Source organism: Anguilla rostrata, chromosome 6 (genome assembly GCF_018555375.3).
Source record: "Anguilla rostrata isolate EN2019 chromosome 6, ASM1855537v3, whole genome shotgun sequence".
Classification (NCBI taxonomy): Eukaryota; Metazoa; Chordata; class Actinopteri; order Anguilliformes; family Anguillidae; genus Anguilla; species Anguilla rostrata.
This window is the reverse complement of record NC_057938.1, coordinates 53,897,045-53,921,680: the sequence shown is the minus strand read 5'-3', so window position 1 is coordinate 53,921,680 and position 24,636 is coordinate 53,897,045. Positions and strand designations below refer to the sequence as shown.

At 42.2% G+C, this 24,636-nt stretch overlaps 1 protein-coding gene and 1 long non-coding RNA gene across 14 annotated transcripts in view; both read left to right on the top strand.

Annotated features, from left to right (window-relative positions):
- Window positions 1-453: 453 nt before the first annotated feature.
- Window positions 454-5,841, top strand: LOC135257639 (uncharacterized). Of its 4 annotated transcripts, none has more exons than XR_010330697.1 (3): window positions 454-539; window positions 5,186-5,326; window positions 5,536-5,841. It is a non-coding gene; the product is annotated as an uncharacterized LOC135257639 (long non-coding RNA). The 4 variants fall into 4 exon arrangements; XR_010330694.1 differs by having other exon boundaries at window positions 485-539; window positions 5,161-5,326; XR_010330696.1 differs by lacking the exon at window positions 454-539 and adding an exon at window positions 628-998 and having other exon boundaries at window positions 5,161-5,326.
- A 4,115-nt stretch (window positions 5,842-9,956) lies between these two features.
- The window catches only part of eya4 (EYA transcriptional coactivator and phosphatase 4), a 68,896-nt gene continuing 54,216 nt past the window's right edge, over window positions 9,957-24,636 (top strand). For 5 of the 10 annotated variants that reach the window (XM_064340577.1, XM_064340576.1, XM_064340575.1 and 2 more), the window contains exons 1-2: window positions 9,961-10,393; window positions 15,268-15,345. Coding sequence is in view for 9 of the 10 variants with exons in the window: in XM_064340576.1 (XP_064196646.1) it covers window positions 15,313-15,345 (33 nt within the window). In the remaining variant the exon portion in view is untranslated. Of the gene's footprint in view, window positions 10,394-15,267; window positions 15,346-24,636 lie in introns of all 10 variants that reach the window. The other 5 variants (XM_064340580.1, XM_064340572.1, XM_064340571.1 and 2 more) reach the window with 2 other exon arrangements.

Below are 24,636 nucleotides of genomic sequence, written 5' to 3'. Positions count from 1 at the left end.
CACACAAGTGGACAGCTGGACCGTCTGCGACTCGGAGACGGGAGGAATGCGGAGCAGCCCGTTCGTGTTACTCATCTTTTTCGCCCTCCTTTCCTCAAGAAATTAACAGCCATTAGCTGCGGTCAGCCATATTCATCGAGAGACCGGCAAAAGGGTCTGTCGGGGGGGGTGAAGGGCGAAGCTAATAATTCTTATAATTATAACACATTCCCTGACGCATTTGTACAGCTGGTTTTACTTGCGGCCGCAATTCAGGCAAAGTGTCTTGCTAAGGAGTGAAGACAGCATAGGGCCATCCCACCCAGGATGCTAACCCGCGAACCAAAGGAAAAACAGCCCGTAGTTTAACAAAGGAGGTTGAAACAAGGAGTATGAGTCGAAGACTACTGCCCACGGATGCCACCAACCCTCGTAGCATAACAATAAAAGTATCTTGTGTCTTGGATGTGACAGAACACTCATAAAATGGCCGTCCACCTGTTACCCACACTGCATTGCAATAACTGCTGGTGGACCAAGTCAGCTGTTACCTGTGTGAGGTAGGCCTAACGTTTTTAAATTAACATGTGCAGTGCAGCACAACCAATTGGGTTCCCCAGAAGGACAAAAACAGTTATATAAGAGACAAGTGTCAAGTGAATAGGCCATTAGTGTCCTTAGCACACACAGATTCCATATGGAGGCCCAGTGTGTCCTTTCTGTAAGCCTGTCCAGGGACCTCATTAACTCCTGTCAGCTGGACTTCTCCTCACGGTCTGCCTGTGTTTTCCGCATAGACTTGACTTCATTTGCTCTAGAGTATCGCATTACCGTTATATCACCGGAACGTAGCTACCCAATTAAATATATCATCGCATTTCGACCACTTCACGTTATGAAGTTTTTTTTTTTTTAAGTGAAATTCCTGCGTTCGCGTATGTCAGCGAAAACAGCATAGATTTCCAGGAGGCTACTTACCCAGACGGCTAAGCAGGCTTCCATACCATGTCACGACACAGGTAGACCTACTACTTGCCTCTTCTTTGCGAGATACCTCGTCCTCGTCCTCCTCCTCCGCACTGCCAGTGCCAACAAACTTTTCAACAGACGATATCTTTTCCTGTGCTAGTATCTTATGTCTGTTTTAGAAAAACGTTGTTTTGAATGGTTTTGTCTTGTAATAGTTTTCACGAGCGCAGGCAGTTGCTTGTTTGAAAGTTCTCACGTGATGAAACGTTAAATGAACCAACGCACCTAGCCAGCTGATTCAATCGGTGTTGCTGTTAGCTAAGCCACCTCCCGCGTATTTGCTTTAGCAGCCAATCAATAGTGACAATTTTCTGTAAAACGTCACAGATGTTTTCGAATATAAATTACAGTAATAGAGGACAATATTTTATGTTTTTTCCTCAATTAAAGTTTGACTTCTTTTAATGTATCTTTCTCAACAGACGAGGCGATTCGGACCACCTACTGAATGCTAGGGAAAACCCTGTAATATTGCACTGGTTGTGGAGTCAGTGGGTTGTGGGCCTAATGTCGAACATAGCTGCATTAAATATTTCCAAAAAGGCATTTCTGAAATACATACCCAGAAAAATGTTTTCTAATTCTCTATACCTTTACACAAAAGCATATCATTTAGACAGAAATTAATATGCAGACTGCAATGAGTATTAAAGTATTATATCTTGTAAAGTAATTTCATGTCCCTTGTCCTGTTTTAAAGATTATGGTGATTAATAGTATGATATTTGTGTGGGGGTGCACCTCCTGAGATTGATCTTATGCTAACTTATAATGTACATAACCATAAAACATTCAATTTACATGAAGTAAAACTTTGTACTTTGCTGCTCTGGTTCCAGATGATCCCCTGCCATAAAAATGTCATGGAGAAAGTTTTTTTTTTTCACAATGGTGAAAAAAAGAAGCAATGAATGGTAAAATAATTTGTTGGCAGACATTCAAAAATCTTACTGTGCAACCTAAAAAAAAAAAGCATCTGTCCTAAATGTAAGTTTTCAAACACTTTCTCTGACATGTGTTACTTCAGTTGCTCAGAGGACAGAGGTTGGGAAATATTTCCCTGTCTGAGAACAACACCGCTCAGAACTGCTAAAGTCATATTCGGTTTGAGGCCAGACACGGTAACAGAAGGACACTTCATTAAGCTCTCCGATCTTTAAAAGCTGTCAGACTTTTTTTTCATAGTTGTCAAGCCAGCTCGCCTAGAATAGAAGTAACATACAGCACAAGCATTGCTTTGTAAAAGAAGGATTGTGTCTCTTTGGTGACACCAGTCTGTCTCAAAATGGAGTGCTGTGTATCAACTTAATACTTCAGGGGTCTATGCTAACACAGGTAGCGCATGTGCTCCTATGGTGAAAGATTTAAGAGCACACTAATACATCACGGTTAGTAGATGTGCTCCAAAATTATTTTTTTTTCAGTTAACACTCATCCATATTCAGGAGCAAATTATCCATAAATGGGAGGACTGTAGAGTGCCGTATTCAAATATTTTCTTAAAAGTAAATAAATGAATCAAAGCAGATTATAAAATATCAGATAATATAAAATATCAATACAATCAGGGCAGTCTTCAATGGAAATGTTATTTTAAAATTTTGCTTATCTTAATGGAAGATTTCAAACAAAGATAATTGACTAAGACAAGATGCAATTCCTCCCCTAATCGGGCAGTGACTGAGCAAGGGATGATTCTTTTCTAGACCATTACTATTCTACAGATGGGAAAGACAACCTTGGTGCTAGAAAGGCTGCATGGTCAGTAAGCCTGCTGGTTTTCATTCTCAGAAGTTCAGTATTGAGTTGAAGTCATGACTTGGACAGGAAATCCAAGTCATGACTTCTAACCAGGTATAAGATTGGGTGTTACCATTGTCAGGTGAAAGGTAACTCTTACACACAGGCCCACAAAGGCTGAAGGTGCCCATCTCAGGCCAGGAGAAACATTTCACACACACACACACACACACACAAAACTGCCTTTAGAAAACTGGGAGTTTAAGAGTCCTGGCTGACCTTAAACAGTCAGGAAATGTAGTTGTTTTATTTCAGTTGGTACTTTAGCTCAAAAGCATTAAAGAAAGTCATTATTTACTAGTCATTCCTGCGGATAAGCATAACGCCCGGTCCCCAAAGATGGAGTAGGCCTACATACAGCACGCTGTGACCCGGCTCCGCGTGCCAAATTTGAAACTGTTTTCGCATTTGAATCCCCGCTAGGAAGGTAGCAGGAGCTAATTGGTTGCCAGACCCCCCTCCTTCCCCCTCACTTGACAACCCCGAAATCAGCGCCGCCTGAACGGTAGGCTAGATCCTCTTGCTTTCACAGAGCCATGCAGAAATGGCTAAAAAATACCGGTTATAAAAGTGTAATCCGAACTCTAGCCACTCGGCAGGACATTAGAAGAATTTACGATGTGCTAAATATTTCCTTTGTTCCTCCCAGTGCTTGCCTGCTCTAGCAATTAGGGAGCCGGCGACCGCACGTGTTCATTACGACTCCCTTTCTCCGCGCGACGTTTTACTGTTTCCAGGGAATGCCGCTTCATCTACGTCACGCTGCTTCAAAAACGAGAAGCAAAATTTCAGATCTACATTGGATCCAATTTGCTGGCATTCTCTCTCTCTCTCTCTCTCTCTCTCTCTCTCTCCCCCCCCAACACCTTCTCTCAGTAAGGGGAGAAGGTGTTTGTTCGGATGATATTTTAATTCGATTAGTTGAAACTTGTTTTTGACTGTTGTGTCAGTTCATTTTAAGTTTGGGTTGTTCATTTTAATTTTTTGTTTGATTTTCGTGTTGTATTTGGTTTCTGTACGGTCCAAATTGTAATTCCCCCTCTTTGTTGTTGTGTTGTTGTTGAATAATGAGCCTTTAAAAAGTTTTTATTTTTATTTTTAACGCGCACAATTAAATAAATACGGTTGCATGTCCTTTTGGGAAACCAGCAGAAGTGTGTTGGAGTAGTGGGGGTGGGGGTGTGCAGTAAAGGAAGACGGCAATGCCAGAGAGAGAGAGAGAGATTGTAGTAATAATAATAAATCACTTCTGAAATTCCTACATGACACATGCCTTCTGTGGTACAAATGACTTGCCCCATCTTTCAATGATTATTTTTATACTGTGTTTGACACACACTTCTGGAAACGTCTTCTTGTTTTACTTCGTCAGCAGAGCTCCCAGGCGCAAGTGCCTTACATATCTATAAATACTACAGAGCTAAATGGCATTTTCTCACCCACCCCATCCCCATCCCCCCATGGGAGTCATGAGTTCTGACTTGGCAAGATGCTAAACTTTTTTTCTTCTGCTTTTTCTAACCGAGCAACAGCTGTCTAAAAAATAGATCCACCTGGCTCTGTCTTGCACAAAATAAATTCTGAAATAAAGCCGTACAATTAGTTATCCTTAATTAACTTGCAAAAAAAAAAGGGAAAGGAAACTATCTGATGGTCTTTCCACTCCTGGCAGATTGACATTTCCACCCGTGGTTTAATAATTGTTCGTGTGGATCTTCCTGACGAGGTGTGTTTTTTGAGTTTTCGTTTTTTTTTTTTTAGTTTCCGCGAGCGCCCTGCCAAGTTCTCGCGCTGCCATGCTGCGAGCGCTTTTTGGATCAACAACGGCCCAGGCTATTTTGGGCTCTGTCACAGCTTGAAGTTTTAATTTATTTTGAATATTCTGTCAATCATGCCCGCCGAAGCTTTTGTTTTAATGCTTCGCGAGTGCCTCGTGAACGTGCCGTGGTCTCGAGGCAGCTGCTGAATTGTGCGGCGCTCGTATCTCTGTCACCTGTCATTCAAACGCCATATATCGTCATACTTACAAATGAGTAATCCCCTATGGTTTGACGGCAAACGGAATGTCCCCTCTATATTAGCACATGCATCCGTCATTCTATCTATTGCTTTGCGCTCTGGTTGGCCTGTATTTTGGGAACTGAAATATAACATGTTATGTTTAGACCTTGATTGTCAATTCTATTCCAAGTCTTTGACATATACATATCAGTGATTAAATTGCGCAATTGATTAATCAGCATTTGATAATTACTGTAGTTTGTTCTTTTTCTTGCTCTGAATATTTTTACATTTTGTGGGGAGGAAATGGGATTTTTTGCATGACATTCATGTGTTTGTTCATTCTGTAAGTGTCTTTTCCCCATGACATTTGGAGACGATAATCCCTGCTGTGCAAGAAAGAGTCTGAACAGACCAGGATGTGATACAACATCCGTTCCTTCCACGAATGACGGCAATACACAGAGAAAACAAGCCCCAAGTGCTTAGTGTTCGGGGTCTGTGATGCACTGCAAAGGTAATACAATGGCACGGACTAAACTGGCCGTGCTGATCTAACCAGAAATTAATATCCTTTACAGATACTACTCTGAATGGCCACATTGAGCCATGTCTGGCTTATTTATTTATTTATTTATTTATTTATTTTTTATCAAATGACACTTTAAATTAACGTCCCACCTCTTCGTTATTGTTAACGGTTCTCTGTTTTATTACTTCCAAAAGGGCAGAGAGCAAATGGTTTCCGCAGCGAGGAAAACCTGTTCCCAACATCTCCGCTCATTTCCGCGGTGTGCTTGGACGAAACTTCAAGCTTTTTACCGCGTTAACTGGCGTCTCTGCAAGGGACGTCGTTCTCAACGGTCTTCAGAGCAGCCCAGGCAGCAAGATTCACGCACGAGGAAGGGATTCTGTGAGATGACAAATCTTTTGAATTGTTTTTAATGTTTTTGTGGAATGTTTGAAAGTCTATGTTGGTTACATATTTGGTCATTTTTATGGATAAAGCAAGTTTGGTTTGATATTGAAATCGATCCGTTTCAGACAAGGTTTTCCATGCACAACCAACACCATCCTTAGGGAAGTATAATCCCTTAGGCCTACTCTTTGCAGAGTTGGCCGAATTAGTTTTCAAGCACTGTCTGGATTTTTTTTTTTTTTTTAAACTTTATTCATGAGAGTTCAGTGAAACTACATACATCATAGTGGTTAGGATTTTGCTTTAATTTTGAAAAAAAAAAAAAAGACTGCTGGCGTTAACCTTTAAAGATGGCAAACCACAATTCTTCTTATATATGTTTTCAGATATGGGCGCAACGGTGCCCTTTCTTCCTTAGCTGTCACCGTATGTTAATGTTCAATGTGTGTGCTCCGATCCCTCAAACATAACCATACAAGTACTTTGACCATTGGATGACTAGCTGAACAGAGTCATCTGGTCCAGTGTCTGCTAGGCAAGGGTCCACACCACAAAATGGAGGCGTTTCAGCTACAGTTGGCTTTTTGGTGTTTTGAGAAGGGGGGGGGGGGGAGATGGAAATCTGGGCTCGTAATAAAGCACATTCCAGAGAACAAACAAAGAAGGATCCCTAGTGAACTTTATAAGCAAATCTTATAAAAGCCTAAAGCACAGCAGTGCAATTAGTATAGCATGTGCCATAGGCTGGGGGAAGAGAGAGTGATGTAAGTGCCATTGATGAATTATTTCATGGCGCGGGCTAACCACAAAACTAGAGGAGGCTTGGTCTCACATTTCAATAAAAATCAAAGTGTCTGAATTTTACAAGACAGGAATCTGATAACTGTCTGCTAAAATTCTGGTAATAACCCTAAATTAAAAAAGACATACTCATGCACAGTCTTGAAATGTCTAGAAAGTCTACAAAGACTGTGATATTGTGTCACTTCTATTGTAAACAGATTGCAGGATATGCTTTATTTGTAAATATTGTAGAGAATTAAGCCATATTCAGAATATGCAAATGCATGTGGTTTAAATGTGAATAGAAAGGCTGCTGTCCAATGTGCCCGGGCATCCAAAAGCAATATACTTCACACTTCACATTTAATATGAGTCAAGCAACACCAGATGGTTTTGAAATATGCTTTTCACAGACGATACTTCCCATATGCTGTGTATTCATTCAGGGGACTGTGGGGACAAAGTCAATTCTTCAGCCATAATGAAATTCTTTTATATAGTTTTTTATGTTATGGATAAAATGGATAAAAAACTCAATCAAAGTTAAATTAACTCTGTTAGAGTTGATTTTACAATGGGAATTTATTTTACTGTGTAATGTTTCTGGCTTGCAATAGCATAGTTGATTTTTTCATTTATTTAGTATTTATTCAGTTTGTGTTACAACCTGCTTTTGTCATAGAAATTATAACCTGCCCAAACGTGGCATCCTGTACCACATGTCCATGGTTTTTAGAGAAACCTTTATAGTTTTCGTGTTGTGAAGCTATTTATAACACTGGGAAAGAAGTGGGCGGAGTCAGAGTCTTGTCGTGTCAGGACCACATATCCGAGGGTGGTAGCAATCTACCGGCAGGTCTCGCAAACCTTCTCCAATGGGGGTCCCAGGAAGCGGGTTTGCAGGGACGTGTATCGTCTTTGGTGGGTGACCCACATGTCAGGGTTCTCCTCCTTGGGTTCACTGCCATTATGTTCTGGTTTGGAGCTTCTGTGGAGTGGAGGTATTGACCCTTTGAAGAGTAGGTTTTTGGAATTCAGCTTTCTAGAACTCCATTGCTTTCGGTCGCCAGCAGTGACTGTTACATCAGCATTAGAATGTTCCGTTAAGAACATTCTGATATACACGCACAATTCAACACGACCTAATTTGCGCCTACACACCCCTGGTTCCAACAACAACAGAACTCGAGAAATTGATAAACTCTTTGTAGTTCACCTCAAAAACCTCGTCCTTCATGAATCAGTCTCAGTGTCCTTTTGCTGAGTGTCTCCTTTCGCTAAGGCGACGCAGACATCTAAAAAAACATGCAAAGTGGATCTGAATCACCACCACTGCTGTACTTTTCATTGCATGCAAGTGCGGAAATGCGCTTCACTGGGAGGACTTTTGTGTGGGTGTATGTGCGTGGGCCTCTGTGTGCTTTTTTTTGGGGGTGGGGGGGGGGAGCAGATAAATTGAACCATCAGGACCAGCAAATGCTGCAAAGATGCCCTGTAATGGGATATGAACTTAAATAGCATTGCTCCTCCACTTAGGCAATGAGTTGCAAGGGGAATTTACAATATTTTCACGCTCATTTATTTATTTATATATTTATTTATCAGTGTCAGTGTACAAGTAAAACCTTCATGACAAACATACCATGCACTGTACCCAAATTAGCCAAGAAGGCGACATTTCATTGGTAGTCCCAAGGTAGATGGCATGACACACACAGCATGGCTCCTGGTTGCCGAACTTTTTTTTGAGTGGCACACCACGTGCACAACCAATCGCGTCCAGGCTTTATCTTTCGTCAAACGTGAATAAGAAGGCGTCTCCTCCCTCGCTTTTGGATGCTCCCGGTGATAACGCGTGTGGCAGATTAAAGCTAACACCGCTGAACTAAGACAAAATTGTTTTCCGCTGTTTTCCGAGTCGTTCTGCACGACTTAGTGCTTTTTTCCCCCGTGACCACAGCGTTTCTGCACACTGTTTATTTCCCAACAGTAAAACAATACAGTGGTTGTATTTAACACATCACAATGAGTTTACTTACAAAGGACTTATGTAAAGAAACACTGATACCTCGGGGAAATCCTTCGTAAGAATGTGCAGCGTACTGTCTGCCAAATGTTATAGATTTGTTGTTGTTTTTTTTTCTACCGACTGCACAAACGTATTCCAAACCATAATATTTTTACACAAGGAATACTGAAGACTGCAAATGACCACATGCAGGGATATTACTCAAAGGGAACATTACAAAAAACAGCTGCCATGATTATAATCAAGTCTGTCTGTGTGCGTGTGCATGTGTGCCTGCGTGTGTGCATGCATGCGTGTATGTAGGACTTCATGTGTGTCTGTGTGCATGTGGCGGGTGTGTATCTGTGCATGCATGTGTATGCAGGCGTGTGTGCATGCATGCATGCATGTGTGTGCATGTGCAAGCGTGCACATGGCAACTGTATTTAATTCAGTGCGTTCCAGCTTGTGCTCCTCTCACTCCTGAATATTACTTTTGACAGCACCAACAGCATTAATACTAACATATAAGGATGAATCTATTTCCTGGCACTGAAACCTTAAATATAAAACTTCAGCTCCTGCAAAGTCAAATGCTTTTTTTAAACGTGTTTTCTGTTATAATAGAATTCAGTCATGCCTTGGATTTGTTTATTTTGTTTTATTTCATTTTATTTTAAGACATTGATATTCATTTCTCTCAGCTTCGGGGGAACCTGCCCTTATATTTTCAAAAGGGATCTAAAGATGAGTCTCAACCACAGACTGAGGTTTTTGTTTTTATAGCAGGAAACCACAAACCACAAAAATGCATTACCAACAATTCTGTTTATTTATGAAAAAGCCTGACATTGCAAAATGCTGCTATTCCCTGGTGGGGACCTGTGTCGCCTTCTAAAATGCCACACTCACCAAGTAAAAGACACATCAAGCCCTTTTAACAAACTGCTGGGCTTGCTGTAACAAAAATGATATTTAGATTCCAGCAGGCAGCCTTAGTCATTTTAACTTTTGAAATTTCAATCCGTTTATATGGTTGTGTGTTTATTAAAGAAAACAGGGCCTGTTACTTTGCTGCTCAGCGGTGTAACAACAGAACACATCACAGAAATCCAGTCCAGTCCAGTACCATAACCACTCCACTACAGAAGCACCCCTAGCATTGTGCCGATTTGTGCAGGTTAATTTTGTCCTAAGGAATTTATTTATTCGTTTATTTATTTAGTCCTAATAAAATAATTGTATGATTGCTTAGAGAGAAAAAGAACACGATAAAAATGAGCATATTTGAGGAACGGATTAAAGAACAAAACTAAATAAGGAACCCTCGCCGCTTGCCCGGACCCCACTATTAATAAGAGATTCATTTTGAAATCCTTAGCCCTTCCCCTCTGTAACCCATTAAAGCTTTGAATTCTTGCCAAATGGTCTCCGCATGGCAGCTGCTGCGCATGCGCTCTGTCATGCGACGCCTGCTGCTTGGCTTGTAGGAGCAATAATGCACTGAGGCGTGCAAAGCTATATTTTGACAAAGTTTTCTATGGAAACAAGTATTTAAAGTAGTTGGCAGCATCGTTGCGCAGTCGCACGAAATTATTCTTAATGGTCGTTCTTTTAGGCTTTAGTTTGTTTGAAAGACTCCATTGCTTATGTTATGGTAGCTTCTGTGTCCTATGTAACAGTAGGTTATTTGAACGCCGGAGAAGCTCCCAACGCTAGCCTGCATTCTCAGCGCGCGGAGAGGCGAGCACGCCGTTAATTCTCAGCGCTAGTAAATTCTTACTCCGGCGAACATGTTCGAGGAGTGAATGTATGAAAAGTAAGAAGAGCAGGAGACGTTTCTTGAAGATTTGGAGAAGTCTGTCATTATCAGGGTATGATAGCTACTTTTTTCTTTACAGTTCTTAATTGATTTATTTTAATAAATGAATTCTGTGGTTAATTAGGCTACTTTAAGAGATTTATGTATTGATTTGTTGTAGTTGAACGCCCGATGATGCAGCAAATTTGTCTTAATACGTTTATTTTATTTGTCTAGAAGTATGTAGTGAAGTAGACATTAATGGAATTAAACAATATGCAAACGGTCATAATTTTGATTCTGTGGTTTAGATGCACTTTCAAATTCACTAGATGTTGCTTTATTATTGATTAGTACTTCTGTTACATTAACGTATCTAACAGTGCCGAAAAGCAGATCGTCATACAGACAGGTAGCGGAAATTATTTGTGATTCACGGTTTATAATTAACAAGCAATAAGAGCTATTTGAGCACGCGAACTATCCACAGTTATCGCAAAAAATAAATTAAGAAAATAGAAAAAATTACCTCATCTGTTTAAGAATGCGCTTGGCTCATGTTTGATATTACGCCACAATCTTATTCATTCATCCTCCTGTCACAATTATTTTATTTTTTCATAGGCAACTCTTACATAATCATTTCTTTTATTGATTCGGTTTTTCTCTAGGAGTGCATTGCGTTGAATTTTTCTGTATGATATTTTTTCAACGTCGTTTTTTTAAAAAAAAACATCTGTCTCTCAGACAGGGCATGCTTATAGCTTGTTGCACTTCATTTCAGCGCGCGGTTCCACGTTTTTCTCGTTAGATTTTTCCTGTAACCCGTTCGGTTCCATATCGATGCGAGCTCTCCTCCAGGTCCACGTGGAGTTTGTGTTTATATTTGATATGTAGGAAATCGGAGTCTCGTCCTTTGCTCTAAGATTCCTCCGTTCAACCTCAATGGGCTTTTGGCTATTAGCCTGTCTCTTGCTGTCATTACAGACACTTCGAAAATCTGATACCTCAGAAAACACACAGGTTGGATTTCACATTAAGGACTCATACTTAACACGTGTTTATCCACAACACACAGCATTTGTTTTGGGAAAAGCGATGCGGTGTTATGACGAGGAAATGCGACGGTATTACTCGATGAGGGCTACTGTGCTGTAGGTTACCTATTTGCTTTTTGGAAATGCAATTTAGGCCCAGAATAACGCGGCTCATCGGAACAGACCACGTTTTTAGAAGTTGCTACAAAGTGTGCTCATTCACGCCTGGTTTAAACAAAGTAACTTATTTAATCATTAAAAAAAATAAAAGTTTGATTGTTGTTAATGCAGGCCTGTTATTAAAAAATAAAAAAATAAAAATCTACATATGTTGTAGCTTGGCAGTTTGCAGGTTTACAGGTATCTTAATTGTGTTTATGCCTGTGGTCAAAAAGGTGACGGGTAAATTTATTTGGTTTAGAAGGCCTTATTATTAATATTTATACATCGCACATAAATGTTCAGTGTAAAATCAACTGTGGGTGGTTCTAACTATAGAGTATATTTGGTCCCTGTTGGAGTCAGACTGTTAGAGTCGGTATAACTCTGGTCATCGTGTCGTATAATGCCGGAGTGCATTATAAATTTGTTTTTATTTTTTGTTGAAGCTGTTGTATTAAATGTGTTATTTTGTTAAATTGTTGGAGAAATGCTTCAGTGTTTGCTATTTGGACAAAAGTTAGTGATTGCAACCTGTGGTTTGATCCAAAGTTGTGTATACATTTTTAAAATCATAACTAAAATAAGAAGTAATATTGTACAATACTGCTGCAACACCTATTTCTGAAACTTGTTTTCCCATGCATACATACTAGAAATTTCCCTCAAAACAATTTATGTGAAAATAAACTACTTCACGATACTGGGAATAAGGATTATAATTAGCCAATGTGACTAATTATTTATGGATTGTCAATTAATAATCATTCTTGTGTCATGCACCTTCCTGGGAAGTTGTTTTGGAAAATACCATAAGGACTAGTGCACTCTTCAGATATTAATATTTAGTTTATTACAAATCTAGTTTGTGTGCTTATTTGCATAGATATCTTGGTACAAAAGTATTGAGATCATTATTCTAAAATGATTTATTTATTTATTTATTTTTATTTACTTACTTCCTGCTAATATATACTGACAAGGAAACCACTAGTATACAGTGTAGGTCTGTGACAACATACAGTGGTGTTATGGGACAGTATTGAGTTGGAGGGCCGAAGGTTCAGAGATTGCACCGTCTTTTATGCCAACGACGGTGGAGAGGAGGGGTGTGTGTTCCCAGTGCGGATTTATGAGGGATACTGATCCACAGTGTGTTTAGACTTTTCTGGAATTCAGTCATTTCTAGTGGAAATTGGTAGTGGCTGGAATGCCATGTGAAATTGACAGTCGACTATATTTGAATTATTCTTCGTGCACTTGAAGCGTAGCTTGAAAATATGAAGGGCCTTTTTGTTGATAAAATATTGCTACTGGTGATGCAGTAAAAATTGAGCTGTGCATGAGCATGAGTAAATTCCTTAAACAATCATTACAATTTAATTTTTTTCAATGTTTTTTTATTATTATTGCTGTTGCACCTCAATTATTGTCTGTGCAGATATGAATTGATACACTTGTTATTTGCCCCAGGCCCGATTTGCCTGGATTAGTCATTTTAATATGCACTGCAATAAAAAAGCCCTTGTGGTCCTTAAGGTCAGATAACAAAATGTCTGATTTGCTGATCGTGAATGTACATCAGGTTTAAGACGAACGCAGTTGTTTTAGAGATGGTAAAAAAAAGTAAAGTGTTATCGAAATAATGTTGCGTTAAATGAGATGCCACTGTAAATGTCCTTGGTGGAGGTTACGGGATAATACGGGAGCAAAAAAAAAAAAATCAATTCACCATGACTGACTTCCCGAGGAGAAGCATTATTGTCTTCGGTTTCAGATAAGGAGGAGCTGAAAAAATAATGAAAAATTAAAACGATGCGCTCGGAGTATTAAAGCCAAAGAGGGCCCTTCTCCTGCCCTGGTTTTCCGGTGAACCAAAATTTATTTATTTATTTATTTTTTTTTTTGCTCTTAAGAAAATACAACAACTTAAAAAAAAAAAAGATGGTTCCCTCAATCCCCCCTTTCAGAAAAGATTGATAAGGTCCTTGGGTCATTGCAAGTTGGAAACAACTGATAAAATAAACATTTGAACAACAATTTTTGTATGGCGGCGCGCAGTGCGCAGAGTGGGGCCTGCGCGCTTAGAGGAAAATGGGGACAAGGCGAGCCCGCTTGGCCCAAGGAGCCGAACTGGCCCAGAATGCACCGGGGCCGAGGCTATAAATACATCTCTGGACCTGTTAAGTGAACGTGAACTTCCCCGTCTGGTCCTGTCACCGATCCCCTCCGTTGGAACGACGCACAATAGTTTGGGAAGTAAGACGCGTCACCGTTACCCAAATCCTCCCCCCCCACCCCCCACCCCCCATTGCTGTTAGGCCGTTTGATTGGTCTCACTGCTGCATGTCTAGTATTGCAGGTCCTTCCTTTTGCCGGCTTGAGTTTAGCCAGTGTGCATGTTCCAACCCCCCCCTTCACCCCCAAATAAAAAATTAAAAAATACATTTCCCCCCTGTAGCCCCAAACCCTGTCATGTCCTGTCTCTCCTGCTGTGGGACTCTTCAGATCGCTGGCCCGTGCTGTCCTGGTCTTTCAGCGAGAGAGTGAGACGGCTTTAGAGCTTCGTACGTGAGCTATTTTTGTCATTCCTCTCCAGTACAGCGTGTCAAGCTGTTTTTTTTTATATCCCCCTGTTTTGTTTTCTACGGAAAAGTCACAGATTTGATCTGGGAGGCTGCTGTAAAAGGCCAAGGCCGTTCGGAATCATTATCACCAAAGTACAAATAGTGCCACCTAATAAATCCTCCACATTTAAGACCTGGAGCTACGGCCAACCCCCACCCTCCCTTCCCCCCTGCCCCCCCCCCCTCCCCCAACACCCCCCCTGGCCGTGACATTTGGGGATGCGTTGAAGACCCTGGCACACACCTGCACCTGGATTTCTCTCACTACCCCCCTCTCTCTCTCTCTCTTTCTGTTTCTCTGTCTCTCTACCCCTCCATCTCTCTGTCCGTCTTCCTCTCTATCTCTCTCTCTCCCTCTACGTATGTCTACCTCTACATGAAAAAGGGTCAGCCCTTGTGTAAAACTACCTGAGTGTATTTCCGAGGGTTCTGTGTGTTGGACTTTATACAGCCTGCTACCTGGGTTCATATGATATTAACAGCAGTGCCCTACACGTAAGACAGAATATCCAGCAGGTAGGTCACCTGTTCTCCTTTGAATCAGCTGCTCTCGACCGCTCCGAAAAAGTGACCCAGGGGATTGCATAGAGGAAAAAAAAACTGTAATCAGCTCATTGATGCCATAAGAACCGGCGAAGCACATGTCAATGGCATGGGGTCACTGTGGAGCAGCGGGTTTTAATTAAGTCGTGCTGTTTCCCATAATCCTGCAGGATTTTATCATGGGCGGTGGGACAGACTGCAGTAGGGTGGTATGATAACCTCATCGCGCTCTTCACGGTTGAGACGTCTCGAAATCAAAAATGTTGTCGCAGGGCGTCAAAAAACCCTGCGTTTGTGTCACCTCAGGAAACACTGACCGGTCACGTCTGGGCCCGTTTCTTTTTAGCGTCTGAATAGTGGGGCGTGCTGATCCAGGATCAGGCGTCCCTGTCTGAATTCCGACCCCATCCATTGTGAGCGAAATGGAAAAAACAGGTCCTAGATCGGCACTCCGGAGTTGCACAATCCAGTCTGCATTATTTATTTATTTGTTTGTTTCTTTTTTTGTTTGTTTGAGAAGACATGCTGACAGTCATGATAAATGTGCACAGTCAGTCTGATGGATTATGTATATGTTTTAGATATTTTGACTGCCCCAAAGAGAAGACTGTAGAAGACAAGGCCCGATGGAAACCTCACAAGACCTCAATGAACAGCCGGTGAGTGTTTCTTCCTTCATTGTCCTATAGAACACAAAGAACAGCCAGTGTTCCTTCCTTCATTATCCTGTAGAACACACTGAACAGCCAATGAGTGTTTCCTCCAATATCCTATAGAACACAATGAACAGCCAGTGTTCCTTCCTTCATTATCCTGTAGAACACAATGAACAGCCAATGAGTGTTTCTGCCTCCATTATCATATAGAACACAATGAACAGCCAATGAGTGTGCTTCCTCCATTATCCTATAGAACACAATGAACAGCCAGTGTTCCTTCCTTCATTATCCTGTAGAACACAATGAACAGCCAATGAGTGTTTCTGCCTCTATTATCATATAGAACACAATGAACAGCCAGTGTTTCTTCCTTCATTATCCTACAGAACACAATGAACAGCCAGTGTGTCTTCCTTCATTATCCTATAGAGTACAACGAGCGGCCATTCAGTGTGGTGAATGAGCAGCCAGTGAGTTTAGTTCCTTCATTTCCCTATAAAACACTCTGGCCTGTCTTCAGCAACACTGATCTTTCACTCACTATTGATCAGAAGTCCAGCAGTGCCCATTATTAATGGAGAGGAAATTATGTTTGCATTGGAGAAAACTCACGTTGGTGAGTTAAAAACAAGTGGTCAATGAATCTAGGCAGCTGTCAAGCAAAAAAAGTGCCAGGAAATGCCTCAGTGTGAGATTTGATATTCAAAACGTCTTTTTTTATTTGCTTCTCATAGTATGGTAGCACAATGCACTCACAGAATGTAAATAAAGTGATACGTATATATATATCAATGTATGATTCATATTCTCAAATTGCTAGTATGAGAGATACAATACAATTTACTATACACGTCTTTTACATAAATACACCATTACAATTATATAAGAAATTGATTCCATCTCAGCTGCATAATTCACAAAAAAAGTGTAGGTAAATGAAACCCCATGTTCTTAGCTCTTGTGCAGTCTGAATACTTTCCATGAGTGCAACCATTTGACTGAGCGTGGATTCTCATTTCTCAATCTCATGGTTGACCACAGAGTAGTCTCTTACTTTTTGAGTCTTTGGAGCCTCAACGATACACCATTTATCAAAGGTTTTGCACCAACAAAAAACTATGGAAAAGGAAAAGGAAAAATGTATTCGAAACAAATAAACAGCGTGAACACACGCAGAGACTGAATCTGTTCGGCTCGCTTTGTTTTGGCCTAATGGCCACCCAGGCTTCAGAACGTTCGGTGGGCAAAGCCGTCGCGGCGACCATAATATGAAGCAGATGTAGGCCGAAGCCCCCTGTACACAGTAGCCATATGGCAACTGTAAGGAACCGAACAGGAAACAGTCATGAGCTGCCAATGATTTCCACACAGTTCGGAGAAAAAAGTTGTAAATTTCGGTGGTTATCTGCCGATTGAAAACACCCCAGGTACTGCTGAATCACACAAGAGCTCTTTGTTAAAAACATGTGGCTTCTCTACACCATTTTTTCCAGAGGTAAATGCTTATAAAAAATATTTATTAGAAATGTTTTTCAAAGTTTGAGACGTTAAGACGTTCGCAAGGCCGTCTCCTCAAGTAGTTTTCGAGTATGCTTCATTTCAGTTTGTATGTCTGATTAACGTTATTTAGTTGAATTATAACACGACGTACAACGATTACTACTAGCCCCAACCCAGCTCCTTTTCAAGTGAGGAACAGTCATTGTAATAGAACGAGTGCGAGTGGCACTTAAAACTATACAAAATCAGGTCAGACGTTTTAATGGAAAAATTGGCTCTTTTTTTCTTCTTCTTCTTCTTTTTCTTCTTCTGTTGTTTTCTGTGATAATAGAGCAGCGAGTGCTCCAGGCCAGTGTTCCGCGCCGCTAGTGTTCGGGGACGGCGAAGAGTAGGCGCCGCGGTGAATGTCGCGCCCGCGCGGCGTTGGCCCGTTCACCAGCGACGCCTCGCCATTGTGGGGCCCCTGCATTGTTTGCTTAAAGATCAGCCTACAATTGTCTCCAAAATAATTTGGCGGGGCCGGGACGGCCCGGCGGGTTTCGAATTTCAAAGACATTTTGTGAGGAACAGGTGTAATTTCATCCCAGAACCTTAGTTTTAATGGCGTGGATTTGTCACTCCCCGCCGTGCCAGCCCAGAAAGCAACAATGGCGTTTAACTGGGGCAGGGACGAGAAAACATGCCGTTTCTAACACTCCTTGGACGGGGATTGCAAAGGCGTCTTGGCAGCTACATCGCATATGCAACTTTATCACTAGAGGGGAAAAAATACATGATGTTCATATTTGTGGGTTTGCGGTTCCTAATTTTGCGGCGGCAGTGTAATGGAGTGGACACGTTCAAATCTGTCTGTTTATCCCTCACCCCCTCCAACATCTGCTTGTTTATCATTTTATTTATTTTATCTGAATGTCCTCAGTGTCTGACGGTGAGATTACAAAGGCTTATTTTTGCGATTTATCGATCACAACTTAAATCACAATTCATTTGAATGATATTTGTTTTGTGTAGTTTTTGTCTCAAAGGTATGTTTAGTGATTGAAATGAAAAGGGGGGGGAGGGATCAGTGCAGGGGTTCCAGTCCCCCCTATAAATATCCTCCTCAGATTATGACATTGCATGCTCACGTGCACACTCATGGGTGTGTGCACGTACATGCATGCATGCACGCACACACACACACACACACACCTCTCCCATCCATCTCTACACCACACAGCAGAATGGGGTGCGTGTGGTCATCTGTCGAACACCCGATACGGGCCATCGCCTCGCTCCTCGTCAGCTGCGTCCGCCGTCGCCGGCCCTGACGCGGTCCAGCCGTCCGCGCGGTAAACTCAGATTACCTGCTGTGATTCATCTGGAATCCAGCACAGGCCTCGGACGTTCGCCGGAGTACTCTTAAGATGCTTTGCTCTCTGAACTTGGGTGTGTGTTTGTACTTGGACTTGGGTGTGTCTGTACGGGTGGATGTGTGTGTTCGTGTGTGTGTGTGTGTGTGTGTATATGTGTGTAAATGAGTGTGTGCGTGCGTGAATGCCTGTATTTTCCCATGTGTATCAATGTTTCAAATCTACTGAACTGGTTTCACGGAGAGACATTGGCCAACTTGCAGTTTACATTTTGTGGACGTGATGCTTCTTAAATTGACCAGACCTGTTCCACCAATCGCCAGTGAAGTTGGACCGGATTTTGTTTTAGGTGTCTTCTCTCAGAGCTTTGAAATGCTCGTAGGAACCGCCACTCACAGAAGATCACTCCAGGCACCCCTTGCTTGCAGATTTGGGTAGGGCGGCTGTGTGAAGTCTCAGCGCTGTTGACTAATCCTGGAAAAGTGAAGAGAAAGGAGAAAGTATGGGGGGGATGGGTAGAGGGCAGAAAGGGGTGTTTGCAGACCCTGGGGAACCATCCAAGGTTATAATGTAAGACAAAATACAATGAGAGAGAGAGAGAGAGGGAGGAAAGGAGGGTGAGAGAGAGGGAGAGTCAAAGGGAGACGGAGAGGGAGGTGAGAAAAGGAGGGAGTGGGAGAGCTAGAGAGAGGGGGAGACAGAGAGGGAGAGAGAGCAAGAGAGAGAGAGAGAAAGAGATAAAAGAATGTCTTTAGCTCTTTCCTCTGGTGCAGGCCAGGACTGGGGCAATGGCGTGGACTGGGACCTGCGTCGGGCAGGAAGGTTTTAAGTTGCACCTCAGTCTGGCACCTCAGTATGAGCGGGCAGGGCTTGATTACACCCCCCCCATACCCAACACTGATTCTTAAATCAGTTTTTTTTAAGCATTAAATATTGCCTGCAAATCTGCCTTTCATTCACGTTGGGGAAATTGGTCCCTCGTGAAGGAAAAGGTGTTGGTATTGGGAGTGTTTTTTTTGCCAGTCTAACTGCTGTGTCTGTGCGTTAACATTTTAACCTTCTTGTACCGATGTCTGTTTTAGCCGTTGAACTCTGGTGTGTCAATATAGATTCCTGACAGGAATTGGCTTCTGTTTTTTTTTTTTTACGGTAGTAAGCATGACCTCAGCCTTCAAGGAGATCATGTTAATGGGCATAGCATGATTTTCCCAGCAGATCCTACCTGCCGTGGCATGGTGTGTATGAACATTACGCACACGCACGTGAGCTTGACTCATACGTGAGCGCACCGGCCACAGTCCCCGCCCTGTAAGCTTTTCTTTTGAAAACTCAGAAAGGCCGAATTTGCCAAATGACACAGGTCCCTGTTGTCCCCTTTGATGAGTAGGTTTTTTTTGTTTAATGCTTTTTTCAACCTTCTGAGTAAGTGTTCTAGAACTCCACTGCTTTCAATCACCACCAGTGATTGTTGCATCAGCATTAGAATGTTCAGCTGAGAACATTCCAATTGCATGTTTGTGACCTCACACCTTAAAGGGACAGTGGAGCTCTGGTAGTTGGCCAGCCGGTTGCCAGGGTTTGCGATCTTAGGTTTGGAGTGTAAACCTACTGGGCAGTAGATCTCCAGGAACAGAGTTGGGCAGCCAACACCTAGAAGTTGTGAACTGTTATCTGAACCAAATTCTCTTCACCCTTAGAATGCCGATGGAGGGGCTACTTGTAGTGGCACAGATTGTGTACTGCTATTGAGAACTGCTATTGAGAAAGTTTTTTTTTTCTATTTTCTGCCGACTATATTCCATAAAACCTTGCCTCTCACTTTCCCCATGTGTCTCACATATCTCTTGTGGAGACTGGGGGGGTCCATGCACCCCTTCTTCAGAACGGCTGTGGATAATTATAGCTGACTGAACTCTGGGTGCGGTGGTGCCGTAGGTGCTGGCGACTCAAATGCCACTGGAACTGTTCTTCACTCGGTGGCAGTGAATCTGTCCCTGTCACTCCGCGGCTAAGCGCTGGTTTTTCTGCCATCGCTGCTATAAGCGGACGAGGTGCTCCATCATCGCACCTTGCAGATGTCTTCGGGGGGGGGCGGGGGGGTAGGGGGCGTGCCACGGATAGCACGAACGGCCGGCGCCGCAAACATGATGAACGCCAGGGCTGGCGGTTCCCGTGGAACCCGTGGAACCCGCCAAGAAGGACCTGCAGAAGTAATTTAATTCTTCATTGACCAAACCAAGAAACAGCCATGAGCTAACAATGATCTCCACACAGTTTAAAAAAAAACAAAAAAAAAAAAAAAGTTTTACATTTTACAGTCCCGCATGGATGAGAAGGCATCCTCCCTACCCCCGAAACACAGGAAACCACAGTCCCACCACCAACCCCCCCCCTCACCCCCCCACCCTTAGCCCAAACCTCTTTTAGCCCCTCACCTGGACGTTGAGATGGCTTAGCGTAGGTTTCTCTGGGAATTTAATCTGTATGGCGCCCCCCCCAAATCAGCGAGGCCCCTTGGACTCTGGGGTTTGGGTTTGAGGTGGGTTCTCCTGTGATGGATGTGGTGGCTTTCGTGGAGGAGCCCCGCCCCCCTTTAACCACCACCCCCATTCTGGAGCACATGTCCTTCAGCAGTGTAAAATAGGTCCTCTGGGCTGCTGCTGATTACAGGTTATTGATACAGGAGCCGGGGCCGTGTGCGCACTGAACGCAGGGCTGGAAACTCTACACCCTCCCGGCCCTCAGCTGGGATGAGGTTAGAGTCGCGGCTGCCGAACTGCAGTCAGGACGAAAAACGTGGAAAAACTGCCTGGGAACTTTTTTAGCGCAAAACTGTTAAATCACTTATTTTTTATTTTATTTTATTTTATTTTATTTAAAAAAAGGGTTGGTTTTTTAGTAATGAAATGCCAACACAGAGCGCCGAAACCCCTTTCTTTCTGCATTTGGCCCTGTGCTGTTTCCTTAGTTTCGTGGTGCGAGAGCCAACTGTCATTTGTCTTATGATTCCACCTGGTACAGAAATCTCTGTACCAGGCGAAATATTTCTTGTGTCTGTTTCAGTGAGATTTGCTGTAGTTACTGTGTCCAGTGTGAGCCAGTTTGCGCAGCACTTATAAGTGATAATATAAAAAAAAGTAATTGTATATTATGTATTTTGAATATTAATTAGTAGCACAGCTACTTTGCCCCCTAGTGGTAAGGTGTCATTACTTCGATTTACTGCCAGGGGAGTCACTACGTCAGTGAGGAGGGCAATGTGGAATGTGTGCTTTTATAGACTCAAAATTCACAGCAGAGACAAAACATACAAAACCACAAACACACACTTTAAAAAAAAAATGATTGAAAAAAATTGTACTCATTTAGTCAACATCCTGCTAGGCACAACTGACTCCAAATGCGGTCACACAGTGACATATGGCGAACGCATCACCAAATTCTGACGTGGTGTTAAAAACAAGATTATCGACGATGCGTTTGAGCCACCGCGTGCTGCGCTTGCCTGAGAGAGAGAAAAAAAAATGTTCGGGTGCAACGCCTCGCTATTAATAGATTCGTCGGTGAGAAGATGGAAAAACTGGATCCTGTGAGTGCTCTTATGCAGGTGTGACACAAGGTCTGCGCTCAGGGCATTCGTACCTGTGAAAGCCTCGGTAAGCCAAGACTCAGGTGTAGTGTGTCAGGCCTGGGTGCCTCACGCATTAGCGAAATGCTTTTGCCCCGGGACCGAATGAATTTCAGGAATGAATTCAGTCACCGCCATTTTGTCTTGACCAAAGTCTCGCAAAAAATGTAATATTAAGTGACACGTCTCTCGAAAAAAACTAAACCAAATAAGCAAACACAGTTATAAATATATGGTTATTGTATAGAATTAAATCATGATGTTGCAATGCAATGCTGTGCATTTAAGAAAGAAGAAAGGCAACATTCCCACCATTTTGAGGTGAGTTTATTAGAGTTTATGTTTACGTTCTTCTGACACGGGGAGGGGTGGAATGAAAGTTGTCGAGGCTACAAGCTGATACGTACGCAAAGAAAATATTAGTCACCGGGCGGCGCGAAGTGAGGGGGTTAAACCAATCCTTTTCATATCGATATCACAGATCACGCTCTGAGTCAGTGTGGTCTCTAAAGGACTCGTGAGTCAGTGTCTTTGTGAAGGAGGCCATTCGATCCCGCGTGTAGGTCCGCTCAAGGCCAAGAGCGCAGCCTTTTCAAAGCAATACTAATCCTACGCTAACACGACATTACCTTCACAAACAAACAACAAGCCTTCTCAAAGAGCCAAACCTGAATATATAAATATATATAAATAAATATATATGTAAATAAACATAAATACATATATTTTCTCTTTTTATTTATCCGTATGTGGAAGTAACGAGGCCTGTCGTTTGGATTAGACAAACAAAACAAGCCAACTTCTGAGAAAGAGCATAAATAATTCTCTACTGCAATGAGAATTAAATCTACTGCAATATGCTGAAATAAAAATGTATCAAGATAGTGCAGCACATCTTACAATGCAGTTTTAAAAATAAATAATGCTCCCAAATACAGTATGTGATATATCCTATTTTCATGAGTGGGGTGGTGTGTGTGTGTGTGTGTGTGTGGATGACTGGAGCTCACGTACTTGAGTTACTGTTTGCATGAGATACAGTATGTGGATACTAACACTGATTATCATGTTTGCAGGATGTTATGCTTCATATTCTCACCTCCACAGCTTGAAAGCTTGTTATCGATGTCAAACAATTTCAAAGAGCCAGGAATAACAGGTTACAGAATTATTGCATTAAAGAGGAGGTTTTCTTTAAATCACAAATCTCTCATTTACTCAACTCAGAACAAGTTGGTCTGCAGAGTGAGCTAACAGTGATGCTTTTTGTGATCAGACAGCCAGCTAGGATATCAGCTCTTGTTCACCGAAGGAGAAAGGCATTTAACACAGACGGTGCTAGGATACTCAACATTTACTGTACATTCTTTGGCTCACATTTCTTGATTTACATGACAAAACGTATATCTGGCAGTGAGAAAGCAGTATAAATGATTCTTTTTTCATTTTTATTTTGATAGGGCTGTTCCTTAGCCAGGAATCGTCAAAAATAAGATGAACGGTATTCTTGTCCTACTGTTAATTTGGATGAGTGGGATAGGTGCCCCCCCCCCCCTTTTCACACACAACCACCTTTCTGGTTATTAGCAAAGTAGAAGGATTCTAAATAATGCAGGCGCCCCGTGGTATGGGCCAAAGTCCCCCAAAAAATCACATGTCATCATCAGCATTATTTAACATGCAGGCTGACATCTGGGAGCCAATTCATCATTTAATTAAATTATCCTGAAATGAATATCTCCAGTAATGAGATTAATTTTAATTATTAATCGGGAGCTGACAGAGGCACAAGGCCTCGTGAATTAGTAATGAGGGTGTTGTCTGTTCCCTTCCCTTCGAAGGAAGGACCTACTTCAGCTCCAGAGTGCTTTTTTATATAAGGTTTCCCTGGGTTACCGAAGATATAATCCATGTTGCCAACCCCCCCCCCCCCCCAATTGATTTTGCTTCAGAAATATTTGAAACGAAAGAAAAATAAAGTCCTAATGCTGTAGGTGCTTCTATTCATTATTGCGTTTGGATGTGAGGCAGGGTCCGTCTCGGGTTTCCATCCATCAGAGAGAGGGAGAGCAAGAGAGAAAAAAGAGAGACGCTTTCTTGTCGAGTCCCTCAACGGAATATGTTACTTTACCCGCAGATGCCAAGTTGTCATGGAAACCGAATTGAAAGAAAGTGGCAGTTTTGACTTTGGTTGTGGTTGTAGTAGCGGTGGAGGTGGAGGTTGGCGTAGGGGCGATTGTACTTGAAAGTCAAAACTGCTAAACTTTCCCGGTTGTTCAGCATCACAGCTCGTTGTTTTCTTTTGTAACGAGGCCTTACCTTCTCCGTCGCTTTCTTTGGGAGCCTCTGCTGCCGCTAACGCGGTTTAGCCGTAGATCGCAATTTATTGCTGAGGCTTTGTAGGAATTCCTGTCTGCTCAAGGTAAGGGCTAGGTTACCCTCCCGACGGTGCTAATATAGCTGTGATCAGATTAGATCAACCCGGGGCAGGAAAGGCCAAATGGTTTACAATTAACAGCATATGTCCAGGAGTAATGTTCGCCGTCGAAACCCAGACAAAAAAGCTTTGCATTCACATCCGTCAGTGAGTTTTCATTTGCCCGAATTAGCAAACCGAAATAAAAGCGTGCCCTTAATAAGGAACGGCCAACCAGGAACTTTCAGAATATTAAAAAAAAGAAGGTCCAGCTCGCTATAAGACTCCCTTTGTCCCGTTTTCCTCAATCACAATATAGAAGAGGGTCGATGTCTAATCTGTTGTTACGATATAAAGTTACCTAGCATGCTTCAAACATTAAGTAACTGTACTGA